This window comes from Lepisosteus platostomus, chromosome 11, assembly GCF_059453375.1.
Source record: "Lepisosteus platostomus isolate fLepPlt1 chromosome 11, fLepPlt1.hap1, whole genome shotgun sequence".
Classification (NCBI taxonomy): Eukaryota; Metazoa; Chordata; class Actinopteri; order Semionotiformes; family Lepisosteidae; genus Lepisosteus; species Lepisosteus platostomus.
The window spans coordinates 3,988,270-4,011,219 of NC_142621.1; the positions used below are offsets into that span (position 1 = coordinate 3,988,270).

Below are 22,950 nucleotides of genomic sequence, written 5' to 3' on the forward strand. Positions count from 1 at the left end.
TGAGGCCGCGGAGAGCTGGGGGGGAGGGAAACGGGTGATGGTTTCGCAGGTGGCTGTTGAATCCCTAGCAGCCGAAAATTACACCGTGAAATCTTTCTCCTGAGGAGCACGAAAGCTGTCTCAGAGTCTCGAATGACTGTTATCCGAACAAGGTCTGTTGACGAGCTGCAGGAAGGTGTAACTATGGTGTTTTGTGGCAGCACCAATTGTTTTGGGGGCTGTTGGCGAAGCGGCCAGGGCTCCCGGCTGTGATGATGGCTGCGAGTTGCTTCACTGTCCGCGTCGCGTCCTGGTCACCCTCGGGGGCTCAGGGCACCTCGAGCCGCAGGGCGCTCCAGACAGCGGGCACACGGGCACTCTCCAGAGTCCCGAGAGCAGAAGCCACGTGTTTGTGCTGGAGGAGACCACACACACGTGACGGCCACTGCGGCCCCTGGCAGGGTGTGCTTTGTGTCGCCTGTGAGCTTCTCTTGGGTATCTGAGCCTGTTTTTGTTTTTTTATTTCCTCCTCTGGGTCTGTCACTTTTTTTTTTTTTAATATTTTGCTTTTCTTGTTTGACTTTGCAGAGTGCATATATATATATCGTGAGCTTCTTATAAACTCTAACTGTTAAACATCGCTGGGGCACTTCGGAAGAGGGAGGCCAGCTCCTGCTTCAGGCAAGAACCTGGAATCTTTTATTCAGGACCGAATGGAAGAGTCCGTTTACGGGGGAGCTGTCCATGATATCCCAGTGCCAGTTCTAAGGGGTCACTCGGGTCTATCTTGTGGTGGCATGATCCCTGTACCTCTCCTGCCATCCCTGGCCCCCCGGTTTAACTCGGAATAACCACCAGGCAGTACTACAGTGTGCTTGTTAGCACTGTTCCGCGCGCTGCTCGACCTGTGCAACCCCAGGCTGCCATGACTTGCTGCACTCACAGCTTCCGAGCTGTCCAGGCCAGGCCTGTCAGTATTTGCCCTCTAGCTCTGTTCCCTTTGCTGCCCCAGAACGTTAGGATTCACCACTAGTGGCCCGGCACTGATTCTCTTTGCTGTGCCAAATGACTCTCCGTTTAGTAAGCAGTGTGTCTTCGGCCTCGTCAGAGATTTAACTTTGGAGACCGTTTAATGAAACGGGTGTAGAGAAGTGAATGTGCCTTATTCCAAGGGCTACTCTCCACGCTGTCGGCATGTAGAATTTTTATCTCATTAGATTTTTTTCCCCAAGATTTTAAAGGGAGCAGTAGGTGATCTGTTCTGATAATTACGTAATGCAAAGCAGTTTCTTTTTTGCTTGCAGATTTTATGGAAAAGCTCGGGGATGGTTTGATAAATGATGTGTGATGTGACTGGAGGACTGGTTACTTTAATGTGCTGGCTTTAGTGTGGGGTGGCAGAATGCACAGAAGTTTTGTAATTACTTTTTCACCTCAGTACAGCAGGTAAGATAGCGATGAAGGCGTATAGAATATATATGCATTGTCATCACCTAGCTGTCGTATCAGGTTACAGCATAAAATGATCCTATATGCGTTTGCCGTTGTGAACTTGCTGCCATAAAATGTTTCTGTAATCCATAACCTAGAAAAAGTGCAGGTTTTGCAATGTAAATCCACTGGTAGATGGCTTGGCTTTTGAGATCGGGGGGGGGATTTAGTCAGACGTACAATGGTTTCCAGTTTTGTCTGCGTCTGTTTCAGGCACCATTTGCTGTTGTAACAGCGAGGGAAAAAACCTCGCATTTAAATTCCTTCTCCGCATAGAAAATGAGCCCTTTTCGGTAGCCATGGCAACCTCCGTTTGAAAATGATGCCACCTTTTGCGCGGCGGTGTGCTCTCGAGCAACAAGACGAGGGAAAGAGCTAACAGCCACGGCCCTTTTCTTCCAGGTACAATGAGCTGCTGTTCATCATTGACACTTGCCAGGGTGTCTCGATGTATGAGAGGTTCTATTCTCCCAATGTGATGGCCCTGGCCAGCAGCCAAGTTGGAGAAGACTCCCTTTCAGTAAGGCTCGAGCCCTGCGATCCTTTTATGTGGTCTGTCGGAGGACTTCACAACGGGAGTGGGGAGGACTTGCGGTTAATTAGCCCCCGATTTGGTTAAGGGCTCTCCTCTGTTATTGGCTCTATTTGAGCAGTGCACTGTTAAACATGTGCATTAGCACGCCTTATCTAAAATTTCAAGTTTAAAGAATGACACTTTGTGCCTAGTGGATATTTCGAGCTACCCAGTTATTGTCCCACTATAGTTCATACTAAAACTTTTCCTAATTACCTTGTCTAAGTGTACTCTTTTATGACAAGATTTATTTTAAATTTTATTCTGAGTGTTTAGCATAGGATGCTTCGTTAGCCCTCCCCACTACTGTGTTCCCAAACCATATCAGTGCTTTGCACAGGAATTCATGGCACCTGAGACTTACAAACCTTGTTGTATTGCAGCACCAGCCGGACCTGGCGATTGGAGTCCACCTGATGGACAGATACACCTTTTATCTCCTGGAGTTCCTGGAAGACATTCACCCAGCCAGTCAGGCAAACATGAACGATCTGGTAAGAACCGTCTTCATTTATCCTGCTGTGCTCAGAGTGCTTGCGAGCAGAAGGATCTTGGAACGGTGTTGGAGTCCATATGGTGGTCAAAGTAGGGTCTGTGTAGCTCCTCATGTGTTCAATTGTAGGGCATCTACTTCTGTACCACGTGATTTTAGTTAATTAAATTGACAAGCCTTTTAAAAGTATAATCTTGAAGTGCATTTTGAGAGCAAACCTAGTTTATATACCTCACAGTTACACTGTTGCAGTGTAATTCTACTTTAAAAGCAGTTGGGGCTTGAAAAATGAATGCTGCCAGCAGGTTTGTTGTAATTTTTGTCACCATGTTATTGTCATTTAGCATGCAGCTACAGTCAAGAGGCTTTGAATATCTTAAACATGGTTCACTGCAATATATACTGTACCTGCTGTAATCTTCCGAGAGCTTGTTTCTCAAGCAGAATAGTCTGATTGGTGAAATGTACTGAAGCTCATAACTCTGTTGGTGTATTTTGGCCCAGACCTACACTAGCACAACTATTTTACATTCAATTAAATTTGTGAAGTTCAACCCCATCCATTTTTTTTATCAATACAGTCTTTCTATGGTGCCACTACCAATAACAGAAAATGATTAGTAACTCTTCTTTTAAACAATGTAAGACATCCTAAATGTTGGTTATTCACTTTGAGAGGTTTGGGACAAGCTTTTTTTAATATTAATTGGACGAGCTAATTAGTGAGAAGATCTGAGACGCCACTTCAGGGGCCATTGTGGAATCTGTTGCATTTCAAGTTGCCCTGGGGTAAGCGGAGCTCATCTCTGTATTAAGCTTGAGTGGGGTTTAAGAACCAAGGAGAGTTATTAATTTTTCAGTCCCAACAAGGATGGGCTCCAAACATGATCAGTGATACAGATGAAAGGCAGAAGTCAACTTGAAAGAGAATTAATAAAGCTGCTTGTAGATTAGGGTCTTTTGAAAAAGGACATGGAAGACCTTTGTGGAGTGCTCTTTTTTTATTATTTTCACTTAAACTTTACCGAAGCTGGCAGTAACGTTGGCCCCTGATGACCTTCCTCAGTCATCCCTTGCTGACAGTTCAGAAACAAGGAGAGTCTTTAAGATAACGACTGGCCAATGTATTCGTTTATAAACCTGTGTTTGAAATCGCGGGCCTTGGCCGCGTTCAAGTTCAGCTTTAGTTTTTTTTTTTAGCGTTCATTACTTTTAAAAGCTGGAGTTTCTCATTGGTTTGGGATTAGCAGTGTTCCAGCTTTGAGAGAAAACCGGCAGATTTTTATCTGGAGTGCTTTTCCTAATCGCTCTGGGTTGATCAGATTAGAGAGGCCCTCTGATAAAAAGGGTTTTTGTGCTCAATTTTTGAAAAGCTCCGAGGTCACCAGTATTTGCAGGATGTTGAGGGGGGAGGTGTATTTCGTTTTTATAGAAGTAACATTTATTTTGGGAAAAATCTGTCCATTTTTTTTTAGGAAGAAGGAAAAAAACAGATCAGTCGATTCTTGAAAACAGCTTAAATACAAAGACTGATATTTGCTTAGTGAACAAAAAACTGCCACAATGTTTTTATCTTTTATAGTTTTAATTGATCCTGTGTGAAATGGGGTTATACGAAATAAAAGTGGTTTTAGGTCCTTCCATTTTATTAAGGCATTAGAGGATTGACCACTTATGAATATATGGCTTTGAATATATGTCTGTTGTCTTTTTGCTTCCTACTTACCTTGTTAAATATCAATCCTGGTGAAAATCAAGGAAGAAACGTGTAGAATGCAGGGCAGATGGGTTACTTCCTGTGCAACCCCTTTCTGCTGTCTGTATATTGGGGGTTGGACTAACTGAGCACAGTTACACTCCCCATCTGTGTTCACGGTTACCCACACATGCTCTTAGCCTGTAATTTTCACAGCAGACCACCTATTGATCTGCGGTCGTCGTGACAGATGTTAATCAGCATAATGAGTTTACCCATGTCAAATCTGTTTACTAAAATGTTAGGGCCTCTACGATAATATTATTTCTCTGGTGAATATCTTTGTTGGGTGGCTGCAGTTACAGGTTTCTTTTGATGCTCAGCGGATTTTGTATTTTAAGCTATGGCTTGTGAGTCCACACATTTGCTGAATGTTTGTCATTTCGATAAGCAAGGCGCTCCGTTTTATGCAGATCTAAATTTAAACTTTATCGAAGCATCTTCTAATCTATCTTTACCTTTTGGGGAAAAGAACAAAAGCATAAAACGAGCATAAGGAATTAAACATAGTTAATGACAAAAAAGATGCACAGAGTTAAACTTACTAGATAAAGGTAACTTGTTCGCCTAGTTAGAGATTTCTAGGGACCTCAAAACAAAAAAAAAAGTCTGCGTAAGTGGAAAAGACTGCAGGGATTCTTTCCAGTCCCTGTGTGAAGAGGAGCTGTGACATGTTTCAGGAGGGTGTGGGTGGCAAGAAGGAGACTGTGGGACTGATTAGAACGTTATAGAATCAAGACTGGGTACAAGAGAGGCTGATGACTCACACAGGTAGGAGTTGAATGTTGGCGAAAAGTCACAGAAAAGATTACACTGGAGAGACAAAGTGACACTTCTCTCTCTGAGCAGAGCGTGCTTGGGCAAGAGAGATTTTGCCAGCCGTTTACAACTGCTGCTGAACTGTGGCACTTGGTAACTTCATATTTAATATCACAGAGCTCCTTTCCTTATCAGTTTCTGTAGACTGCTAATTCAGTTGCACAGTAGACTATGGCCATGCCACTCGCTCATTATGTAACAAAGTTTTTTTTTGCCATCGAAGTGCATGATTTTCTGCCTACATATAATAATGTTCGGACTGTTTTTAAGCCCAATATTATGTAAATGCTTTCTTTGCAATTGTTTAACATGCCTGCATACGCACACACTTCCCACAATCAAAGGACTGCTCTGAATGAAGATATAGTTGCACCTAAAGATTCTCAGGCCGAAGATGGTCATGAGGATGTGAGAAACTACAGAAGGACACCATTTGGTCCACCGTGTTGCTTTGGTTACCAGTAGATGGATCTATGGAGGATGGCAACCTGCCATTTCGTCATAGATCCATGATCTGTGAGAGCACGGCTCCTACAATGTCTAATTAAATCAAACCAACTGGCACTGCTCATAAGACTAGGGATATATCCTGGTTCGGATTAGTTGAAGCAGTTTCTCCCTTTTATACCTACAATAATCTGCAGGTCTGTTGTGTTTATGGTACACAAAGCCTGCCCTGGATCACCTGAGTGAGTGCTGCACGTCAGTGGCCCCCCTCCTGAATGTTGAAGACCTTTGGCATCCTTTGAGAGGAAAAGCTCTATATAATTGCAGTTATTAAAGCTACACTTCATTTTTTTTTTTAAAACCGCGAAATGTATTAATCAGTAATAAAGAGGTACCTACTGTATGCATGCACAGCTGGGTTTTGATTGTAAACTAATGATCTCTGTGCGTGGCCTCAAGATTCAATTATTTTTTAAAAAGCATGAAATTCCTATCGGGTTTCATTTAGCAATCAGTCCTTCGTTTAACAGGAGGTGGTGAGCTGACCCGTCGTGGTGAAAGTAGCAATCTATACTGTAACCCCAAACCTAATGGGTTGAAAAGGCTATGCTGTGTTTTCAAGGGTAAAATTTAATTAGAAATGCACTTGCAAAATGCTGCTTGTGTGTGTGGGGAAAAATAGCTCCACCCTGATTATTTGAGTTTCCTAATTGCGGTTGTGAAATGCTTTGCCTGTAACCTCTCTCAATCTTGCTTGCCAGTTTAAAGTGTGTCCGAAGAGCCAGTGTGTCTCCACTCCTGGCCACAGACGGGACCTGTTCCAGAGGGACCCTGGCAGTGTTCTCATCACAGACTTCTTCGGTAGTGTTCGCAAAGTGGAAATCACAACGGAGACTGTGAGCTTGACTCCCAGCGTTCCCGAACAGCAGGACGAGTAAGTAGTTGCAGAATAATAATGTAATAATGATAATGTCGCTTTATTAGCCCAATACAATTTCTTGCATTAGGAATTCATCTTTTCGCATACCCCAGCTTGCTCTCCATGAGACACAGACACACAGACAGGGAGAGAAGCTTTGGGTCAGAGCACAGGGTCTGCCATTGTACAGCACCCCTAGAGCAGCTGGGGTTAAGGGCCTTGCTCAGGGGCCCAACGGAGTAGGATTCCTCTGCCGGCTGCAGGATTTGAACAGGCAAACTTCCAGTTACAGGCACAGATCCTGAGCCACAGAGCCAATACTGGTGCCTATAACAGGAACTGCATTAAAGTAAATACTGTTGCTGACCTCTTTGGCGATTGTGGTATAAAAGTTACCGACATCTTTAAGTGTTATCAAACACAGTTTAAGAGTATACAATGCAGGAGCTATGGGAAATCTGCCTTTCACATGCTGTGCTTTTCACATTACAAGTCCTGCTGGCAATTTGCAAGAGCCGGAATGGGGATATCGATCTCTTAATGACCTCTTAATAACCAGACAAGTGGTACATGTGAAAAGTGAAGCATGGCAATATTGTCTTTTTTTTTTAAGTGGAGTAGAAAATTAAAACATCACAGGACTGCCGAAGGGGATTCCTTTTTAAATTAGTGTTATTAAATGTTAATTATCCCTTCTGAGAAATGGGTTAGCTTCCTCCATGTTTCAAGCTGGTATCCTCGCTAATAAATCTGACTTACAAAACAAAACATTTATTGTATGGACACTTTGTTGATTCTGTCCGGTATTGGCAGATTTTTATCAGCCTCTGCCCCAGTTTGGTGAAAGTAACACTCTTATTTTGCAGTGTGCAGTGTGCAGTGTGCAGTGTGCAGTGTGCAGTGTGCAGTGTGCAGTGTGCAGTGTGCAGTGTGCAGTGTGCAGTGTGCAGTGTGCAGTGTGCAGTGTGCAGTGTGCAGTGTGCAGTGTGCAGTGTGACTAATGAATAAAAAAGTTGAACTCCGGCTCACTGATGATCGAGGCTCTGAATATGTGCTGCAAGACCTGTGCTTGGATTACATTCTTCTGCACAGTTTTACCACCCCACATTGGACTCGGCGTTACTGCTAAAGGTTAAAACCATGTACCGCGGAAAACCACTTTAAATGATCCTTTTCAGGCATTTTTCCTTCAGTCTTTTAAATTCTTTTCTATGGATTTTGAGCCATTGACAATACATTGAGCTGTTTCTCCAATATGGGGAGAAACGTACAGTATTAACCAAAAGCCATTGAATGTTTTTTTTTAAATGTAGAATCACCATGTGTTATGATGAGCCCTCCCCATCCGAAATTGCCAGCTGTGTGCATGTGTAGATTTCAGTTCATTGCAGTGACGGTCGTTCCCACATAAGGGGAAATGAGGAAGCTCAGACAGGCACCTCTGACCCCCCCCGGCCCCCCGTTCCTCACTGCCTCTGAAGGGGTCCCCCTTTCCCCTCAAGCCAAGCGAAGGTGGGGCCACAAATCCCCAGAAACCGCCCGGCCCTTACTGGCCAAGCCATCTGAGAGCACCAGCAGCACGAAGTTTGAAACGGTCACCGTTCAGTCCCACGTGGGAACATAAGAATGGTTACAAATACAAACAAGAGGAGGCCATTCAGCCCATGTCCTTCTCTTATTGATCCAGTGGTCTTCAAAGAAGCGGCTTCAGTCACATGAGGCGCTTGACTCCTGCAACCCGACGCAACTTGTCTTCCACCTCCCCCAGTTCTTATACTGCTCCTGGGCAGAATGTACACTAAAAACAGACACTAATTATAACCATGTTGCGTTTAAATACTGTTCCACCTAACACGCTTAACAGTGCAGAGACCTTTAAGAAAGCCAGCGTGTCTTATGCCATTTGGAGTGGAGATTTCCGATCCTCGCGGCGGCTGTTTTTGGATTTGTCTGGTCAATGGGCCGCGTGTTTGCTGTGTTAAAGAGAGGCCGTCTGATCATCTTGTCTGAGTAAAGGCGCGTTTTACACCTGCCCTGGTGTTTATCATATGACAAAAGATGCCGTGCACACGAAGCACACATGCCAGTCGGCAGAACTTGTAGTAGGATGATCTAAGTCTTGAACAGCTCTTTAATAGTCTGCATAGGCGCTGCGTCTTGGTGTTGTATGCGACGTATGACAACAATATTTGACAAGTGCATGTAACACACGATACTATCTATATGTTTAGGTGTTTATACATAGCATTAATGTAAAGATGGATGGGTTTTAAGAATTTTCTATAGAAGGTAAAGGTTCTAATGTTAAAATGCCCAGTCCGAAGAGAGAATTCGGTACTTACACGATTGTAACACTAGATGGCGGTGGCGTGTCTTGAATGTACTCTTTCAGAGTTCAGGTCTTTTGCATCTGAAGCTCATTTTCTTTCACAAATTAGGACACCATGTTTTTCATTTAATTAATTCATGTAAACATCTCTAACCTTGTCAGTTGAATCTGCAACCAGTCTCTTGATGCCAAATGGAAAAGAGAAAAACACACGTATGAGACTCTGTTCCAGAAATGAATTGCATAGATTGATTATTTACCTGCATTGTTGCCTGCATATCTCTCTCACAAACAGCTGGCTAATTAGTCTTGCAAGTATACATTTGTGGGCGACCTTAAGTAAAACTGTTAATAGTGTTTTCGTAATGCCTGCATCTTCATGTGGATCCCCGTAAGTACAAAATGTAAGTGCGATATTAAACGCATTCCTAGGGAGTTCTGCCTCATGTTTTTATACATTTTGTTTCACAGTGGGAATTTAATTTTAATATTAGGAACTATAACAGCCAGATCTTTCGTGAAAGAAAAAAATAAATCTTGATTTGAAGAGAATGGGAAACTGTAATAGAAGAGGCATTCAAATGGGCAAACAGGCTCGTATGTAATATAGTGACTGGCCTCCTAAAAGCATGAAACCCACCAGTTCCAACATGTTTTTTTAAATTAATTTCAGCTCAACTGCTGTATGTTGGACACAGTGACATAATTTGAAGTAGGTTACAACTAATTAGCATCCCAGATTAGATTTCAGTAGCGTTTCAGCCTCCGGGCAGCAGAGACGATGAAGACTGGCTTCTCAGCCTCTCTCCCTCTGCCTCATGGAGAGAAATGTTAAATAATTTAGACAACAAGTATTCAGTACTGATATTATACGTGTTCATTGCAAGATGAAAGAAAAGTCCTAAAATGCTACACTGGAATTTCCACATTAATTAAAGTAATTTTTGTGTCATTTGTTTGTAAGGCCTAGTTTAAAGTTTCTGTAGACACACTTTGTGAGTCGTCTCTCCTAAATATGCAATAAAACATTTAGCAACTACAGAGCTGTTTCCCCCTGACTGGTATCCATTGTAGGGTGCCTTTCCTCTCTGTTGGTAATTATTTAATTACTGTGTATACTTTTTGAGTTTAAAATATATAAATATAAACTTTGCTTTTTTTTCAATACAGTTCTTTCAAAAATTGCTTTGTCTTAAAGACTGGCCGTTATGCGTATCTGTATTTTGTATGTGTTATCAGTGCTACAAATTTAGAGTAGCACAGTAGTAAACCCTTTTGCTTTTTGAGCTGTTGATGCTGTGGTTTCCATTCTGAATCATCCTTTATTTTCAAGTGGGTTGGGTATGAAAATGTCCACTAACCAGCCCGATCATGTGTGTTTGCTAAGCAGTGAAGAAGGAGCCTCCCTTGAGCTGTGTCCTGCATATTCGTGCAGGGCGACCAGAAGAAATTGATGCTGTGGCGTTCCCTGTTGAGTTACTTTTTTATTTCATCAGTTACTCAATATTCTGCAACCGTGACCATTGTACCAGCAGGGAATGAAAATGAAGATTGTTCGCTGGAGGTCTAAATTTTATCTTGAGCGTTCGAGCAGAACCGCCACTATCTGAAAAGTGCTCTGAATCACAGCTACAAAGGACACAACCTCAATTTCTTCTTCTGCCGTCACGTAGATTCTTGCAACCCTTTTTCTCCTTTCTTTGTTGCCCGTGTTCTGGTGTTCCTTGCTGTGAGATTATAATCAAAGGGTAATAAGTTCTTCCTTTAATCACAACGCGTACGGGCTAATAATATACTGTTGTTTTCACAGATATGCCTTTGACTGGTAATAGTTTTTCTTGCTCTTTTGATTTTCAGTTGCGCTGCTCTAAAAGTTTGTAGTGTAGCCCCAATAATCATGTGAAATTGAGTTGCAATGATAAATGCCCTAAATGGTAATGAACAGCCATTCACATGTACCAAACAATGTTTTTTTTATAAAGTCCGCTACTCTATAGTAGTACCCTACTACTGTTTTTCCTTAAATTAACTTGTAAATTGGAAATCAATCAGAATTTGTTACTGGGAATTTACAGCACAACGTGTACAGAGGCTTCTTGAAGGTCCTAGTTTTATTTAACGGTTACCGTCTCAACAAACGGCGTCTGTTACACGTCTTAATGTCTAGCTTTGTTTCATGATTTATGCTTCTGGATCTTCAGTGCTGTAAGGTTTCTTTGTCTCCGTATTTGGTGGACGAACTGTTTCGTTCTGAAGCAGAGTTGTTTGCAATGTTCTAGCTCATAATGCATGTTCCAGTTGGTTGAATAGCCATGAATGGGCAGTGATGTCAAATGAGTGGACAGTGGAAAATGCCTCATTGCATCACATATGCTGTGGATGATCAGTGTCATGGGGTTATCAACCTCTAGTCCTGGAGAGCCCCAATCCAGTTAGTCTTACCTGATTCTCAAGATTGGCAACACTTAATTACTAAATTAAGCAAGTAGCCTGCTGAGCACTGGTCCTTTCAGGATGAATAGTATTTAGATTTTGGTCACAAGTGTTATCTAAATCACTTATTTTAACAAACCATTGGCTTAGCTGATCTTGGTTAAATCAAATGCATCTGAAACTCCTGAGGACCAGGACTGGAGATGTTGGATTTATGGTATAGGCCCGAGACCCTCATTAAAAGGTAAATGTAGTTGAGAATCAAGGATGGAATATATTTACTGCAGGTATATGTTTCATCCATTGTGATGGATTTATCTGTGCAAGAAACAGGATTCAAAAGCAATCATTCTACCCACTTCACTAGTGCTTAATGCCCGTAATTAAATTTGAACCAGTGGTTATAAATAACTGAACTATGAAATACAATTTGTTTAAACAGCACAGATTTAATTTAGAGAGTAAATGACAAAGCATTAGGATATGTAGGGAGCCAACCATCAAAAATGTACCTTGCAGTAGTTAAAATTAATCTGATATTATATTAATTTCAGATATTAGCAGTCATATTTTACTACCTTGTTAGTTTTTTTTCCCTAGAGAATGAACTGCCACTGCAGTTTTTTTCACATAAATGACATTTTGAGACTGAGTCATACTTTAATGGTCCCATCTTTTTTTACACTGCTTTTAAGAGAGTTTTTTTTTTAAGTAAGCATCAAAATCTCATAACAGACAGATGCTGTGTCAAATTTAGACAGAGGTTTTCACATAGTATTCAGTTCTGTAGTAGCTGTTATTTTTTACATTGGTTTTACTGACTATTCATATAAAATGCAGAATTTCTGATGATAATTTGCTGTTGTATTTAAGTTGTGTTCCAGAAAAACTGAAAAATAATACAAAATGTTAAGCTCAAAGTCAAACACTTTTCTTCATAGCTCTCTAAATCTGCTCCATAGATCTGTGTACCATACGCACTGTCATTCTCTTGCATTTCCAGTTTGTTTTAATTTCCAAGTAGTACAAAGCAGTAGATCTCTTTTTATCAAGTGATCTTGAAAACTTGTTCTATATTAGTTTTCCTCCTCACTGTCATTAATGGGATTATAGCTGTGTTCTTGGAGTGTTTCACCTGCCTAGCTAGGCGCCAAAGCAAGAAAAGCAAACTTGGTCGCATCTGTTTTTCTAAATTATAGTAGATGAGTACCTCTTTCATCTGTTTTTTTTATCCATTCGTATGATGGGATCAATGTGACATCTTTCCCACATGCTGACATCTGTTAGACGCTTCCTACTAGTCAGTATATTTAAGGGACACAGAGTTCTGCTCAGTCTATCAGGAAATGGCAAATAACGCGTTGCTGCTTTATTTCAAACAGGGGTGTCTTAAGAGAGAGTGGCAGTCTCGTTTATTGGCTGGCTCAAAATGAGTCAGCCTAGATTTTTTCTTCTGTATCTTTGGCCCTGTGGTTCGGGAACGCGGGAGTGACCAGTGAGAAGTCATTGGAGCTATTCCTGTACTTCACGGGGAATGACAGCAGCCGGAAGGTTGGGAGAGATTAGAATCGTTTATTGGGAGGTGAAGACTTGGCGTAACCCGCTTGGCTGAGGGCCAACCTCCCGGCCGTTGGACGGGGAGGATAGGACCCCCCCAAGCGACCCACTGGGCAGCTGCAGAGGTGGAGAGGGGGTGGAGGAGGGATGCAGAAAACGAGCGAGGGGGAAGAGAGGGTGACGTCTGGCATATCCGGAGACCGGTTGCTTACGTCCGAATGAGTGGGAATTGCAGCCGCTGTGTCGAATGAGCTCGGCTGCCTTCATTCCTCCCGAACTTTCATTAAAAACTCCATATCGAGGATGTCGGCTCCCTTTTGGAATAACGTTCCTCTGGGAGGTGGCACGGGCGAATGATATGCCAGGTTAGTTTAGGAGCAGGCAAGCTGGATCTCCTGCTCAGTAAAACCAAAGCCGATCCCATCGGTTCAAAAATGAATTTGCTTTTAACAGGAGGAAATAAGATGTGGATAAATCTTACTTTTCACTTTGCATTACTTTTTTATTGCTATCTGGGTAATATGTATCCAAGGCTAGTTATTTAAGTGCTTTAACAGAAAAATATATTAAGTATAAAAAGGTATACCTCCTCAATGATTTTCTTCAAGGTTTTGCTCTCTACTGGTTCACATTGTATTCCCATCCTACACAACACTCAAGTTTGTAGTGTGGAAGTGCCAGATGAATTAATTGAGCTTTTTTCTGTTTGCCCTAGGTAATGGTCATCGATGTGCTGTATGTCAGGGTAATGGCTCGGCAGCAGTGGAATTTTTGTGCAAATATAAATCTTTTAACTTTTTTTTTTAAAGCACCTTCCTATACTGAGTTCCCTGATGCGTCAGTATCGCGGATGAACTAAGCTTTCTCCTGTACAGTGCAACCCAAAATTAATTAGATTCTAATTTTGGAAATCAATAAGTGTAAAGCTGAGACCAAGAATTCCAGTTTAGCACACTAATGACTTATCTGCTGTGCATATCCTCTACAATTTGCAAACCTTAAGAAGCTGTTCAGTGCACCCTGTGCAGCCAGATGGGAAATGTTTTGTATTTCTTTTCCTGCGGCAAGGTCTCATCACAAATGCTAAGCTGTTTGTACGGCCTCCAGGAGTCGAGGCCTTTCCATCCTTCTGATATCTGAATACCCCTTGTGCGGGAGTCTCCCCTGGGAGTGCAGGGTGTGAACCAGCTCTGAAAGCACCCCAGCGCTCACCATGGTTGGGATAGGGCACCAGTCCATCACAGGACCTCAGAAGAAGGGACACTTTAGAGGAGCCAATCAAATCTAGCCAGCATGTTTTTGGGAGTGTCTGCAAAACACCCTTGTGAGCTCAGGGCAAACTTGTAAACTCCACACAGACAGGTTCTCCAGCCTGCATTGAATACTTTTGCGATTGTATATTGCTTTCTGTAGTCTTGTGACGACACGTTGGCTCCATTGCTTGCCTAATGGAGCTGCTTCATTTACTCTGCTGTTTGATTGTGTGTTCGTCTGCAATAGAGCAGGGGCTCACAGTTCTGGTCCTGGAGGCCAAAAAACCTGCAGGGTTTTGTTCCAGATGACCTGCGTTACACTAGCAGCCTGAATTGAATGGGTTGATTTTAATTGTTTGCCCGTTTTCATCTCTTAAACGGGTAGGAGGCTGCATTTTAATTATTGCATTTCATAAGTAAACTTAAAATTCCAAACTTCCGAGTAGGAAAAAAATCAACAAACAAACTTGCAAATATTCAAATCAAACAAGTTCAATTAGTTCAATTAAGGCTTCAGTTCTGTTCTTCAAACTGGGCTGGAATGAAGACCAGCAGGTGTGTGGGCAACCAGGACTGGGCACCCCAGCAATAGAGTACTCTTGTTATTGAATTTAAAATGTCTTCTCAACCCATGTGTGTTATTTTGTGTCTCATGTCTTGCCTGTGGATGTATTTTCATTGTCAAGTGTTATTTTGTTTTTTTCAGGCCTGCGACAATCATGACATCATCTGAGCCACAGACGTATGTTCAACAGCTGCCTGTGGCTGAGATTATCCATCAGGTCAGTCCACATTAAAAACTCACTCGATTAATACGTTTCAAGTTGTGTAGATCTGTATTTGAACTTGATCTATAACATCCAGAGTTGACTATGATGTATTATAACCACATTTTTTTACATTTACAATATATACTTTTTCTCTTCTCATTTTACTCTTCTGTTCTTTAGTTGTTGTGCAGGGATAGTAATAACAAGTTGGACTTTTCACATTACTGTATCTTCATGCAGTGTGTGGATTGTTCCCAAAGGCGCATCAGTATGACACTTACTTGGAACAAACCCCTTCTTTGTGCAAAATGGCTGTGCAGATGAAAATACCTTCCTTCAGAGTTCCTTGATGATGCCATTTAGTGAACACACCAGAAGCCCGCACAGGGGCACTCCAGGACAGGACTTTTGATCCCTAAACCACCAAACAAAGCATATAATTCAAATAGTAGCCTTTGTTTATGCAGAATGGAGCGTGCTTATTTTGTAACTCTTCTTTAGTCGTTAGTTTATAATTGTATGCATTTTTACAGTAGCTTTCATCATAATGACGACAAGCACTGCACATATAGAATGGGGATCTGCTACTGAAGTGCAGCACCCATCTGGCTCATGAAGCTAGGCGGCTTCATTCACTATGCAGTCTTTCGTTAATATCCACTAGTGCTAGTTTCTCACGTACCTTTTCTATAAATAATAGATTTTTTAAGAGTATTCTAGCAGATTGCTCCATTCAAACTTTAACTGTGAGTTCTGCGTGTTTGGCAAAGGCTCACCATGTACCAGCATGCAATTCTTCAGCTGTGATGATGGAGCTCTCGGATCATCCTGCGCTTAATGTGGGATGTTTCTACGAAGGATTGATGGGACAACAAATAGCTAATCACGCAAAGTGCGTCAATTTAATGTTAAAGGCTGGTGTCGGATTTGTTGCACGATTCTCAAAATCTTCTCTATTGTCGCGATCTGCGTCTTCATAAAAGACGGATCTCCGCCACTAAGTAGCACGCTGAATTCGATTAGCACAAGCAGCACCACCTGGAAACATAAAAGGAACGTGAGCTTCATTCAAAGCTTCCCCATCGAGCAGCTTGCCCAATCAGAAAGGTACTTAAGCCTTTTCTCCGAGATTTTCACTTGAGGGAAAGCAATTGATGTGCCCGACGCAGGGCAGGATTAAAAATGAGAAGTGGCTGGTGTGGCAGGGTCTCCCTTGAGTTCTCACAGCTTCAAATGGCCAAACATGCTGTAAATGTCACATGTTTAAAATTCAGTCTTCATGCCTGGCTTTCACCACAAATGAAATGAACAGCAGAGCAGGCAGCAAGTCAATGTGCTCTTTTTACAGCCGGTGCAGGCAGAGAGACCAACTAAAGGCTGTGTGGAATTGAAAAACAGGAGCTGTACCCCGCGTTCGGGGGGGGTTAGATTATCTTTGGAGGGGTTCTGACTTAAAGTGTTCCGGTATGATTCCACCTCCACCGAATGTCGAACCCTGCTGTTTCTCTCATACTGAGCCGGGCTAATATTGCAAGAACACGGCGGTAGGGTAAAGCTAACCGGTCTCACAGGGGCTCACGTTCCTGAGTCCCAGAGCTTGCCGAATTCCTCCTCGCAATGAGCCGACGTCGAAGGATTAAGAAGCGATGTCGCTATGAGCGCAGTTATCTCGGGGGGGTCACTTTTCTGACACCCCCTCCTTCATACCCCAAAAGCCAAAAGGGTCTGCTTTCGTGGTCCGAAAATCAAGTGAGGTTCGTTCCTTCTACTCCAGAGTCTGAAGAGAACCCACCAAAATTTTCATTGGGGGGGGAATGAAATCAATTTTTTATTGAAATATCGCCAATACGTTTACACTCGTTGGGTTTACTGTTGCAGTGCCTTTAAGCACATATTGTGGCGCCCTGAGGAACTAATTTAAAATCTTGCGCTGAAAGACCGAATCCCGATGGGACAGTCTCAATGTCTCTTTTCGTGTCATATTATGGCATAAAGAAGAGATTTTGAGCTGTGATTTAACAGTGTTTAAAAAAATATATATATCTGAAGTCTATCGTTTTCCCAAAATATGTGGGGGGGGGGGTATTGATGGATAAGTTTGCACCGAGTTAGATATAAGTGTTCAATGAATAAGTAAACAAAAAAAGGATAGGAAAATACTAGATTTTTTAAGAGTTGTAGAATAAGTTGGCAAGGTCAGCAGAGGACCTTAATGGAAGTTATGTGCTGGCTGAACAAAGATGCTATTGTGGTAGTGTGGATGAGTGGTTGGGGATTCTGCTGACAGCAGACTATTATGTAATGTCCTCCTTTATGTGCCATATGTTTTTAAACACCTGGGAAGCATCAAAAGAACCTTTTTGAAATAGGTTTCCACATTTCTGCCAAATATCGCAAGATATATTCTGCTCAAAGTAATTAACTAAAGTTTTTTATGTCATTTAATTTCCACCTTCTGGGAGGCATGCCATCGAACACGAACTCCGGTGTGCGTTTTGAAGTGATGTGACGGGAGGTGTCTGCTTATGTTCTCCAGCACGGGGCTTCAGAGGAGCCTGCTACCTGTGGAGGTGTTCTGTACATACAGTTTTTAGTCACTTAAATCCGAACGTGACGTTTAGTCACGTAAACCTTTTTGTGGGGTCTATATAGCCGAACTCTGAACACAACTGCTGTTATGACTATTTGTATCATTGCGTCATTAGCTTTATGCATTCTTCAGGTATATATGGCATCACAGTGGTGCAGTGATCAGCCTTGCTGGCTCTCGGTTCTTGGATCCAGGTTTGGAGTCTAACCTGGGAAATCCTGCTGTGTGGAGTTTGCATGTTCTCCCCACATCTGCATTGGTGTCCATGCTGGTTAGGATTCTTGACGTCTCTAATCTGTCTGCATATGCACTTCATGCAAACCACCATGGACCCAGTGCTTCCTGGTACACTGTCCCTTGTCAGGAAGTACTAGCTTGAGGTGCGGTATGCTGTAATGTGTTCGTTGAATCCTTATGAGCAGTAAAGCAGATCTATGATGACCGGTTGTTCAAAAATGAACGCGCTTAGAGCGGTGCTAACAGAGCATATTTGTGCAGCAAACCCCCTTTCCCCAGTTCTGTTCAAACACATTCTCAGTTTATCTTTTGATAAATTTAGGATAAAGATTTAGACCCCTTTGCCGCGGAAGGACATTGTTCTAAAATGCTCCTTTTCTCTGAAAATATTTTTATTTGGGTTTCTCCACGTCGCACGCAAGGGGTCAGTAGCTATGATTCCTCTGAGGAGGTTTGCCCCTGGGCCGCCTTTGAATTCGAGCTTAAGGTATTTTCTAATTTCAGTCGGAACCAGTTTCCTGAATTCTTGTTAGTTCTTTGGAAAGTTGACAATCATCCTATCATAAAAATTCACTTTTTGTTCCTGTCATTACATATAAGCATACATTTGATGTACTTATTATATACTAAGTTTCCAAGAACACAGCATCACACAGCTGGCAACAGAGGGTTTATTGAGTAATGTATCCCTAAAACGCAATCAGCTGCTGAAATTGGTTGTGTTCCAAGGCCCAGGTTTTATCGGCTCAGAGAGGTCAAATTCTTTTGTGCAAGTCCAATTGTGCAGTTTTTTATTGCGAGCAAACAATGCCATTGTCCTGTAAAACAAACTGTATTTTTGTATTGGTGTTCGTTTATTGGGATGAGATACCTCAGGAAAGGAAAGATTGGCATTTTCTCTCTTTTAATCTTTTTTTAAAAGATCTCAGCTACTCTAGCTAAAGTACGTGCATTGTGGTTTTTTTTTTAATTTGAAACATTTCTTTTACACCCATCAAACCTTGGTTCCTGCTAATCAATACTGTTTTTGCTGCTACGTCTCATAGCATTCAAGGAGAGGTAAGGACTGTACTCCTTCCTCTGAAATATGAACTGCCAGAGCCACGTGCTGCTTATTTATACGACAAGATCCTACAGAAGAGTTTTTCTCTTGCCCAGTGGAGTGATTTTCACAGTGCAAAATTAAATAAAATGAAATTCCTTGCAATCGTTAGAAGATCATTGGTATCAAACTCTAAAAAGCTTAAGTTATTTTTAGGACACCAAGGGTAAAATACTGTTTTTCACTGGTCTATAAAAATAAATTCCTTTTGAGTGCTTATAATTTAATTGGTATCACTCAGCAGATGCTTTTTCCAAAAGTAGTATAGGAAATTGCTGTAATAAGTGTCAGGTGGAAAAGCAGCTCCACTTTGGTTTGCTTTTACAGCTATATTTAGAAAGTAACTGACTATCTATCTCTTCATTAATGTATACCAGAAGATTTCAGGTTGCTAATAGGGAGGAGTGGCAAATAAGAACTTTGTCATTTTTAATTATCAAGCTCCCAGGGTTTTTCTTGCTTAATAATATTCAGTACATGGCGGTTAAGACCTGCTACTGTACATAGAAAGGTCTCTGTAGTTCCCTCTTCTGGGGCATTATGACATTAAATTAAAGTTGAAAAACTTCCCACGACATTCCAGTATGTTTTGAAAAATGGCTCTGGCTGAAATGCCAAGCAGTCGGGAAAATAAAGCATGATCATCTTTAAATAATTAGAGGTACAAAGAGGGGTTCAGCTGAACGCAAAAGCCTGATTTTAACTTGTAAAGATTGTTTTATCCAAGAGATTTTCAGGGTGTTCTCTCAAGGTTTAAATGTAGCATGATGATATAGCTGTCTGTGGCAGCAGCAGGTTTGGCTTAATAAAGCTTATTAAAATATCTGCAATAAAATATTTGCCTACATTTTTGCATTTTTGTTTATACCAGATGATTATCTTGTCTACTATACTTCTCAATTAAAAGCAAACTATTTTCACTACCTTAAGCAACAAAAGTGGATATATTTTGTAATTAATACTTTCGTCTGTAGCTTGGCTTTTTAATTGACTCTTCCTTGCTGTTGTTTCAGTGGAATGAATGGAAATAGTTCTGTGCTTTGCTCCATGGTTGTCTTTGGCGCCAAAGTCTATAGTGATTTTTTTTTTCTGCCACAAACCTTTGAATTTTAGAGTGAAGAGATTTAGTATTTTCATAGCTTCTACTTAATCCTTCTGCACTGACAAATACAACCTGCCACGTACAGACTAATGAAAGAAGACAAGTTGTCTTTTTTTAATGTGTGCCGCTTCATGTCCTTTATTCCTGAAGCGTACCTCACCCTTGATTAATGCACAGGACACACGACATCTTTTGCAGAAAGAGAAGAACCCTCCCCTTTATTAAAGGTAATACCATGGTAACAACAGCACTGCAGCCCTGCTCCTGAGCAGCAGTAAATACCTGATTAATGTGCCTTCTGCCTGACAGCTGGTTACTTGCACCAATGATGAGGTGAGCTGTGCTGTTGGTCTGTTTTTCCCTTCAATACAGCTTTGAAAAGACTAATCAAATAAAGCTGAAATAAAGATATCATTTTTTTTATATTACATTTACCTGGGCTCTCTGTTCATTTATCTTTGTGACATCGCAGTGTCAGAGAAGAGGGTTCTGGGAATGCATTCCAAAATGAGCGGCGCTTGGTGTGGTGTTCTGTTGGTTTTTCTCCTCTTGTCAGTCGGGCAGTAGCAACAAGTTCTTGATTCCTCTTTATCTTGACCGTGCGTTTTTACTCCTCTGGCCTGGGTGGGTGGCCGCGCGGCTAATACTCTGAAGACCTCTCTGGCAGGGGGCTCACCTGAGCACACGTTCCTTCCTTAAGTCAAAACGAGCAGACCGGCTTTTCTCCATTATAGTCCGTCGTGAGACAAAGATATCCAGGAGAGCAAAAGCCGAAGGTTACGAGAATAAAAGGTTACAAACGAGCAGGTTCTTCGGCCAGTCTGGCTCATTTGGTTCTTGGTAGGGGATTGATCCAAGGATGTTATCTAGAATCTCCTTGCTAGGTCTATCCACCCACATGGCTGGGAAGCTTGTTCTAGAATCCCCCAACCATTTGTATCCTCTTATCCAGAATTATAGCATTTGCCAATATAATATAGCTGTGCTTTTGATATTTGGGCCATATTTTCCTATAGCATCCCAGGGCTCCCATCCCCTGATTCTGGACAGTGATGGGGATTTCTAGTTCTCCTTCCAGTTAACTATTGCAATTAAGCCATTTAAATCTTTATTCGCTCGGTTAGTCAAGACTAACATGATCTTGAGCCTCCGCTTGAAGATGCCTGTAAGACCAGGTGTAGTAAGGTTCTTAAGATTTAGGGTCACAAAGCACTGATGTAATTTAGAATTGACAGAGAATCGTATAACAGAGTAATGTATGCCAGATTCGCAGGAAGGATTGTATGATTAAAGTCTTTTATATTTTAACAGTAATTGCTGAAACTACTGCTTTGTAAAAAATAGTGCCATATAATGTAAAATTGCACTGACGTGAACCTGTGCAGGTTAATCATACTATGTTGCTGATTCGGGGCACTCCGATGCTTTTTAGCCAGGAACAGAGATTATATTATGTAGGATCTTGGTTCAGGTATTCAGGGTTAAAATCCTGTTCAAATCCTGACTCCCTCACAATCGGCAGCAACAGAAGGATCAAGACCCTCAACTGGAAATTATGTTGAGGCTCTTTCAAGACGGCACACAGGACACGCGTCTTTATAGGGAGGATTGTGGGAGCTCAGAAGTCATGTTCTGCAAGCTGCCTCCCCGTGATCCTTTAAAGAAAGGAACTCGCAATTACTAGGACATTAAGCCACTAGCAGCCACACATGCTAGCTGGGGGGCAAAAGGCATCCTTTTATTTGCAACCTTTATGCTCAAGCTCTCCCCAGAAAGGGCATTCATCAGCAAAACAGGAGGGTGTGGCGCATTGGTAATAAGCTTCTTGAGCATTGTGCTGTTACTTTCATGTCCTTTAACTGTCTTGTGTCTGTCTCTGCCTTTCTCTATCCATCAGACGACCTCAGCCTGTTTTTCCAAAAAGATATTTGCACTAAAAAAATAGGTTTTTTTTATGGTTAAACTTAAATATACATAGGGTGACGGACGACTCAAAGATCTCATCAGCCGCTGACAGATCATGGTCTTCCTTCGCATTAGTAAAAAAAAAAGATTTTAGTTCCTGTGTGTGGTGTTCCCAGATAAACAATGGCAGATTGCAATGAGACAAAGGAGTCTTTTAAGGTTTTATTAAGTGTCACTTCACCAGGACTTTGAAGTGGAAAGGAGAAGAAAGAAAAATATATTCCATGAGCCTATCTGCCACAGCAGGGCTGATGCATGAGGAAAGATAACTGTATTGGCGGATCACCCTCAACCTGTGAGCCCCCATCATTCCTTAAATAATACACCTGAGCTGAATTTTGATTAAACATTTCTCATTTCCTTTGAATGCGATTGAAGTGCATTGAACAGCATGAAAGAGTATTTTCTATGAATTTTAAATGGCCTTTGGTAATCCATGAGAGAAGAGCCTCACCAGAGCTGGCAACAGAAGTGTATTTACAGCACTGCCTTTATCCTAGCCGGCAACATTGACAGACCACAATTCATTTGACTGTTTCTTTTATGATTTATTTCTTCGCCAGCTTTCCTTTTGTGTCAGGATGGCACCTTGAGCAGATTGAGTTATTACCCGTAATTTTCAAACTCATTTCTGGGAACGGAATCGGCAGTATCATTTTGTATAGATAAGAAAGAGCAAGGTTGCTAAAGGCAGAGGCACACGTGTTGGAAATAAAATAAGGGGTGGACATTTTTCAACAGGGAACAGATTAAATGACTGTTTTTTTGTAATTGAGTAATTAACAAAGACGTTTGTCTTTTCTGTTTACAAGAAAAAAATAGCAATTTTGAAATTTGCATAGTTGATGAGCAGTGTCCTGTGTTGCTAATACTTTTCTGCTTTTGAACCTTTCATGCTTTCTCCAGGAGCGAGAGAAAAAGCAATCTAGTGTACTGAAAGGTCATAGCCGCAAGTGCATAGCTGCCATGCTCCTGTAGGCTCTCTCTTGGCAGTTCTTTTGTTATAACCTTTCAGTGGCCAGCCTGATCGATTTTTATAACTGCAGGTGGTTACACAGTTTTTAGGGTCATGTTTTCATTCACCTTAAGAGGTTAAAATTAGATCATGGCAATTTGAAAACCCTGAGATCAGGG

At 41.7% G+C, this 22,950-nt stretch overlaps 1 protein-coding gene across 1 annotated transcript in view; it reads left to right on the top strand.

The window, feature by feature from the left end:
- Positions 1-22,950, top strand: part of pigk (phosphatidylinositol glycan anchor biosynthesis, class K) — a 34,572-nt gene that overhangs the window by 7,029 nt on the left and 4,593 nt on the right. The window contains exons 7-10 of the mRNA XM_088597968.1: positions 1,873-1,990; positions 2,428-2,538; positions 6,321-6,493; positions 14,757-14,832. Of these exons, the coding sequence (XP_088454094.1) occupies positions 1,873-1,990; positions 2,428-2,538; positions 6,321-6,493; positions 14,757-14,832 (478 nt within the window). The remainder of the gene's footprint in view (positions 1-1,872; positions 1,991-2,427; positions 2,539-6,320; positions 6,494-14,756; positions 14,833-22,950) is intronic.